Below are 8192 nucleotides of genomic sequence, written 5' to 3'. Positions count from 1 at the left end.
CGCACCCAAAAATTTTAACAAATGCTACAAAAAATTTAAAGATATGATAAATAACTAAGTTAATAAAATTGCACAAAAATCAAAGATAAGAAAATCGGGCAGTGAGTGATAACGGGAATTGAATAAAGTAGATAATTTTACAGCGAAAGTTGGCACAAAATTAAAAAAAAAGTTAGATAGATTTCTTTATTGAATACTAAGAAAAAGCATAGTATTAAAGCAAAAACAACTAAACACATATACCAGTCAAGTTTAACTAAACTCGCGACTAAAACTCAAAGATCAGCAGGCGTCAAGTCGATTTAACACAACAGAATAAAGATTTAGCCGAACACAAAGCAACGAAAATAAACAAAATCAACAAAAACAGCATCGACTTCGGACATACATACATATATGTATATGCACATGTACGTGCTTAATCATTTATTAGTAGCGACTTCTTGATTTGCGAAAGTATTTCCATAAATAATAATTTCCCTTTGTTGAAATTCACCGAAGTCATAAAATACAGTAAGTGATAAATTATTTCGAACAAATAAAAAACACTTCTAGTTACTTACAGACATACATAGTTTTATTGCATTTTTATATCCGGCACACTTATGCAGAAGGGTATTATTGCTTTGCTCCCTTCAAGAAAGTAAAAGCCAAGAATGATAGAATACCAGCTTGCGCCGATCAGAGAGGATTTTTGAGAATAACTTTTGTGTGACGTCACACTGGTGCAATTGCGAGAGAAATGCCAAAACGTGAGCAAGAATGGAAGAAGAAGAAAAAATGTTGCAAGGAAAACGTAAACAAGTTGCACCAGTGTTACGTCATGCAAACAACGATTCTGTCAAATTCGTTAAGAGAGGAATAGCGGTCCGAGATCGGCGCAACCTTTGTATTCTCTCAATCGTGGGTAAAAGCGACAACAAAGAGCTCTCTTCGTAGCAGATTATAAATAAGGAGCCATAAAAGGATGTACGCATGTAAACACATTTTTTTTCTATACACGATTTGTTCTACATTGGGCATTACTGGTGAACTCGAAAAGAGCGAATAGTTGATTATACCTTGGCAACGACCTAAACCAATCGAAATAGATATACTTGCAAGCATATCCATTCCAAATGCTCAGAATGTAAAAAAAAACTAAGGGCGTGTAGTCCCTACGCGAGAAAGAAGTGAAACCTAGTCCTTACCTTAGCCATAATTTTCATCGTAATCTTTATCTTTAACGGTTTTTTTTTATGGCCTTATAACATTATGTATATTCAAATAATTTATTGATTACGCTACACGACAAAAAAAGTCACAAGGAATTAAATAAAAGTTCTCCAAAGTAGAATGGTTTCTCTGGGTCAGACCTAATTTCTGAGATATCGGTGAAAAAATGCAAAAAACCCATAGTTGCGACACATTCCATTACTTATGTACATAAAAAGTTGTATTTGTCATCATATCGCTTTAACATTTGGGATATATGTAAAGAAAACTCCAGCAAAAGTTTTTCGCCTTCATACAATCAATCACACAAGTGGTTTGGTCACTATAGAAAAAAGCATACAAAAAAGTAAGAAACGAAGAACTCTATTACAAACATATTAAACCTACTTATACTTTTGAAACTGAGAAAACTTGTTTCATATTTTCACGGATATCTCAGAAACTAGGTTTGACATAGATAAACCATTACGATATACGGAATCAGAAGAAAATTGTACGTTGGATAAGTTTTGTTTTATTCTTGGTGGTTAAAGTTGATCAAAAATTTTAATGAATAATATAAAATCAAGAAAATTGTTGAATTTTATCTTTATCTTTAACATTTATCTTGGTTGTAAGACATGCAGAGTCCGCAAAAAACGTCCAGAAGCATTGTCCGGAGGATGCATCAGACTAGGCCGAGCATATTTTGCCATACAATTATAACTAAAACAAGTTTTATTATATGGCAATTGAGAAGTGCATATGCAAAAATTTCACAAATACAAAAGACAAATTTTACCACATGTAGCAGTGCATGGCATGCATTTAGGCGCTCGGTGTTGGTAGTCGCGCCTAGCAAGTCTGCACATTGTTTCTTTACATTTCTAATAGACACTAGCAGATAGAAGAAGAATTATGCTGGCAAACAGTGAATTAAGAAGGAGGGTGCCAAGTATACAATATTATGACATTTCTGACCATTTGCGAGCTATATGTTGGGGCGAAAACTTTGCCTCTTTCGCATCTAAAATTTGCTTTTTGATTTGATTATTTAATCTAAAATTTAGATTCTAGATGCATCTCTCGAGACAGCTGCTTACATACTTACGCATACCGTAATACGCACTTTGAGTTTACTTAGCCAGGAAAACCAATTAACTGGGGATCTCTCAGTAGATAAGTTCGCTTTTCAACCAATGATAAGCGGGAAATCCATTCAAGCGGAGGGCGATGCTGTGCATACTGATTGAGTTTCTTTATTAATATTTTTTCTTTTCACTTTTGCATTTAATGAGTCACATTACATTCACACATCCACACGTCCGTATGTACATAAATATCACCCATGCGAAGTACATAATTATCACAGAGCTTTCGCAATATTTCTTTGCAATTTTTACGGGTACTTTTTTAAGCTTAATGCATACACGATTTATTTATTAGTCATTATCACCTAGAGCGAAAAAATTGTGGTTTAGTTAAAATATAATTGTTTATTTTAAAGTTATTCGTCATCTTTGCATAAAATATGTCATCAACTTTAATTGTATCAAGAAGATCTTTGAGTTAAGGAATAATCTTTTATTATGAATTTTTAGAGTGCGTACATCCGCTTTTTGTAAGATACCTTTTTCATGTGCATACCAAAATTCATACATACATACAATGTACATTGGACCGTACCACCTTAGGTTTGGTTAGTTTATAATGGTTTCCCCAGACAAGGGACACACTTGGTCCTTTTTTATATCACGAATGCTGGGAGCCGAAACTAAAGTCACTAATTTCAATGACTGGGAGCTCCTCAGGGTTACTCAGCCAAAATGTTTCCTTCCTTGGCTCGCGAAGGATGGGCAGTCTACTGATACAAAAGGGATCAGTTGAGATTCCTAACCTTACCGCGTGAATACCAATCGCACAATGGCCTGTCGGGGCCTCCACTAGAAAAGAGCTCCCAGATCCATCCCAGGCCAGAAGGATCCTGCAGTTACATGAGGCCCAACCATCCAAGAGTGAACCACAGGCGAAAAAATAACAATAGGGATAACATTTCAAGGGTGCAGTTTATTTCCAAGTCATAATCTATGAAGTTTCCCACAACAGTGGCCTGGTTCATAGAGTGGTGAGACATTCCAATTTCGAGCGCACCACCACCGGCCGTGATAGTCGCATAAGCTAATCTCCTAAACTGACGTCACGATCGTCAGCAGTGAATTTTCGCCTCAAAGACTCTACAAAAGTTTTCATGGAGAGCTGCCGGCAAAATATAACCCAACCCAAGAATGATAGAATACAAGACAATCGAGCTGAGAGTAATTGGCCGTGACGTCAAAATATACCAGAATGAGAGAGCGAGACGAACTCGACAAGAAAAAGACGAAGCATCGAACAAAAGGCAGTATTGCCAAGTTTTAAATTTGAAAAACCTCCAAATTTTTATTTACTTTATATGAATACATAATTTTATTGTAAGGATGCCGATTCAAATTAATAATAATCAATGTTTCTTGCACAACGGTCGATTTCTTCTGGCATGATTGAAGGTGCTACACATACATACATATTTCGTTGTCGCTCATGATTGTCACTGTGCCATGATTTTGTTTAAATTTTTTTAAAATTGCTTAGCACACTTGCGATTTCTATAAATTTTGCTTCCATTTTTTTTTAGATTTTCTAATTTGAATTCTTCAAACTAAAAACAAAAGCACCAAAAACGCATCAAGCACAAAACTCAAAAATTTTCGCGTTTTGAATACCCACTAAATTTGGTGCGAAAAGCATCAAGTTGGCAACAGTGAATGTAAACAAAAGTATATTATGACGTCAGCGATTGGGTGGATGCAGTCAAATCGACGAAGAGAGGGTTAGCGGTCCGCGAATGGCGCGACCTTTATTTTCTGGATCGTGACCCAACCAACCCTGTCTCCATATTTCACTGCTCCTTCCATTAACCCCGCCCCACCAAGTTCTCTCGAGGATAATCTTAATAGGTCAAGGCTTCCTCTATCCACTTTACTAATGTGAGTAAGGTAGTAGCCAACGACTTTCCCTTGCAGTAAGCATGTTGAGCTCTCTAAAGACAGTCACGACATTTAGTCGTTTTCCGGCCTTTTTAGTAGAAACGAAGACAAACTTATAGGCCTATAGGCATGCTTAGTGGAAGCATGAGAGTCCTTAGTGACCTTCGAGACGCAACCCTGATGACTCTCACCCAGTTCGCTTAAATAGGAGCCAGCCAATTGCACGACACCTTCACAGTCTTCGTCCACAACGTCGGAGATGGAGGTACAACTCCTGTACGTTGTTCCAGCGGAGATTTATCCTGGGGAATTGTTGCAAGGAAATGAGCATAAAGCAGAAAATTTAGCGACTGCTCACTGCTCATTGTCCCGTCTGCCTCGTCTCTGAAGTAACCCAAGGGAACCGGATTCTTCGAAAATATTCGCCTAAATTTGGCTGATTCATATCACCCTCCCACGCTTAGGCATAAGAATTTCCATGACTCCGATTACATTTATTAATTTTTATTTGCGTTGTAAAAATACTTTTGACTGAATGGTGTACGGCGAACTTTTTTTTGTTGACACTACTACTACTATATATTTAGACAGTTTCACAACGAACCCTATTTTTTATGCCAAACAAGAAAACTGCAAATGTTTCCAAACGTTTTCTGAATAAAGCTTAACGGAGAAAACCGCTCACATAGACAGTTTCCATTCAGAGGCAAAAGTAACACTTACGCGGATTTTCTTTAATTTAAACTTTAACTTTAACTTTAACTTTAATATTAAAAATTGTGAAGCCTCGCTTTGCCAGCGCTGACTTTTGCTGATAACAAGTGCTATTTATGTCTCAAGAGGACTGCAAACATATTTTGAAAATGAACAATTTCCACTTTAAGATTTTAATTATCCACTCAAATACTCATAAAAACTTATAAGCTCAAACATTGTAAGCAATCGACTCATCAAAATATCTCCAAGAATCATTCATTAACCAACATTGGCTCTGCAAATGCTTTCGATATCACTTAACTTCGAACTTAAGTAGAAAATTAATACGATTAAACAATACTGTAATTGACTTGTAATTCTTTTTGATTCTCTTCTCTTTCAATTGTACGCACAAAATTGTAGACTCGCTCAAGCGCAACACCTCCAGCCTAGACAATGGGTAACACGCAAACGAACCACACCACAGTCAACGAGCCACAAACGCCAACGAATGGCGCTGGTGCAGGTGCCGGTGCAGGTGCGGGGGGTAGCGGTAGCGGCACATTGAAAAGTCGGCGCGGCAGCCGAGTGAAAGTTTTTGCACGATTCGGCCAAAGGAAACAATCGCAGCTGCCAGCGTCCGCGTCGAAGGAGGCCACCGCCACCACCACCACCACTGTGGCCACACCTACATCGACTTCCGCTTACGATGACTCCATCGAGGAGGAGCTGATGCTACGCCAAAGTCATGCGGCTGTGATAAGGCAATTGGAAGATGAACAAATGGATTTCCGTAAGTTTGTAGTTTTCATTCTACAATTTTCTTTGTTTTTCAGTTTGTTTTCGATTGCAATATTCTTGTTGTTGGTGTGCATATTAAAAACTTCCTCCTTTAATCCTCCTACTTCTATGCTTACAAAACAGTTACTCAATTTACTTACTGCCATCATTGATTGTTGTTGTCGTTCTTGTTCTTATTCTAGTTCTTGTTCTCTTACTTGCTAGTCACATACTTTTTTGCTGTTTCTTTTTTTTTGTTGCGAATTGGATATTCTATTATATTACTATGTATTTGTATGTATTGGAAATGAAAAGGAATTAAAATTTGTAGTACTAAATATTTGTTGAATTTGGCGGCTTGTTCATTTACTGCAATTCCTTTTTATTTATTTTTTGTTTCTTTTTTCTTTTAACTTTTAAGCCAATTTAATCGACCTTTTGATTGCCTTTTAAAAAGTTTTTAGCTTCACTTTTATTGCTAAAATTTTCAACCTTAAAATTGCTGCCCAAACCCATGCCCCAACTGTTGTTGTAGTTTCCGCGTAGTGAGAGGTACTGAAATTGGCAAAATATTTTAAAGTTCGCAGGCTTCAATATCAGCAATCGTAGACCAGTGTACTAATATCCACAATGCTTACGATTTTATATTAAACACCTTCCGCTTTCGCTTGGCATATTTTTAGGCCCATATGTCACTCATTCAGAGATTTTTAGCGATAGAAATTTAGCGCAACGATTTCTAGAATCCCACTGCTGATGTGACTTCATTTGATAAACAGAATTTGCCTAAATTTGGTTGATTAAAAATCAAAGATTTTGAAATGCAGCTGATTGAGTTCCAGTGTAATTTAATATGGACTAAAAACTTTGTCGAAACAAATGAAAGAGTTGGAATTGATCGAATTAGAAAGATCAGCAGCCAATTGGGCCAAAAATGCTAATACTAAAATTTTAGACAATTTGACAATATGTATATGAGTCCTAAACACTTACCACGAAAGGTACACAGAGACTTGTGTGTCAATTAATGTCTCCAAGAACAGTAATAAGTCATGATTTCTTGTTGGCACGTCATGGCTGCATTGAATATTCCTTTGGAAGTAATGGCACCTATACATATGTATAAAGGTTCGCCGGCCCTGAACTAGGGTATGAAACCGAAGATTGTCATGTGGAGATTTGTGTGTAGGCCGTTATAACATATAAGGTCAATGTTGCTTATGGCACCTTAGTATTGTGACCAGCGTAAGTAAACAGTACAATGACTAATTGTGTTTTCGTTTGTACAAAAACTTTCGGTTTTTGGCTGTCCCTTTCTCGTTTCATGTTAGTTTGAAAGGAAAAAAATGCAAACTGGTGAGAAAATTCCGTTTTCGTTTCTTAAAATGTCATACCCTAATAAGGCCAAAACTTTATCAGGGGAGGAGGCTTCCCTGAAAATGAGATGCATACCTGTGTCATTTCGTTAAGAAAAATTCTCAGGTTAATTTCCAGTGTAATTAGCAAGGCGTCAAAAATCGTGTTTTTGCAAAAATGTTAATTTTATTGCGGATTCCGGCCAAATGTTTGTTTGGGAAGATTTTTGTTTAAGACTTATGGTTTTCTGAATACGAATTCCATTAAATATGTATTATAGGAAATAGATGGATAGAAAATATATCTACAGATTACCTGGTATTAAACCCAGATCGTGGCTTAAAAATACAGGTACACTACCCATGGACGGCGGTGTAGAGGTGGGAGCCTACTCCAAGGAGTAGTGTCGCTCAGTCGTTGCGGCTGCGCACTTCTAGGTACCCGTCGGATCGGTAGGAAACTAAAGAATAGCGCCATATGCCAGCTATGTAGTGAATTGAGAAATAAATTTGAAAAAGACCCGACAGAAGAGCATCGACACACACCAACTATGGAAATGCCAATTTCAAAGCCGATTTATACAGCGCGAAAAGGGGTTGCCTATTCGTTGCGATGTCTAAATTTGGAATACCCGCGTACCACGCTACGGCTGTCTAAAATGGAGTTGAGCAGTTTCCTCTTTTCTCGATATTCTCTTTGGGGTTCCTTATGTCAATTTAAAGTGATTATCGTCCTTCTTACACACAGACCATCATTAAGTAAAATTCTAAACAAAATTCTATAAAGTCTAAAAGTTTAAATGGATTTACATAAGCAAATGCATACGTATGTACATCCGTAACCACGCAAACACTGACTATGTCATACATATGCATTCACACCGAAATCGAATTTTATTCATCGTCAACAAAGAAGCTGCTCTTTGAATTTGCATTATTTTCTTACAGAATTAATTTGTATGCCATTATATTTGACGAAGTTTTCTGCATAAATCCGAATACATAAATACAAAAGCAACAAAATTCATAATTCATAAGTAATACAGTGAATGGAATTGAATATTTTTTAAGCCTTTCACACAGCGCAAGTATGTAGCAGTGATGGAAAAGTAGGTACAATTGTACTTTTTTCGGCTCTTTT

At 36.8% G+C, this 8192-nt stretch overlaps 1 protein-coding gene across 1 annotated transcript; it reads left to right on the top strand.

The window, feature by feature from the left end:
• Positions 1-22: 22 nt before the first annotated feature.
• Positions 23-5709, top strand: LOC118755776 (the record flags this gene model as incomplete). The annotated part of the gene is made up of 2 exons (XM_036490597.1): positions 23-513; positions 5340-5709. A coding segment is annotated over exon 2 (337 nt), but the record flags the coding sequence as incomplete, so codon positions are not given.
• Between the last annotated feature and the right edge of the window lie 2483 nt (positions 5710-8192).

The sequence above is a fragment of the Rhagoletis pomonella genome, unplaced genomic scaffold (assembly GCF_013731165.1).
Source record: "Rhagoletis pomonella isolate Grant_MI unplaced genomic scaffold, Rhpom_1.0 Rhpom_scaffold_07346, whole genome shotgun sequence".
NCBI lineage: Eukaryota > Metazoa > Arthropoda > Insecta > Diptera > Tephritidae > Rhagoletis > Rhagoletis pomonella.
This window is presented reverse-complemented; position numbering and strand designations above follow the sequence as displayed.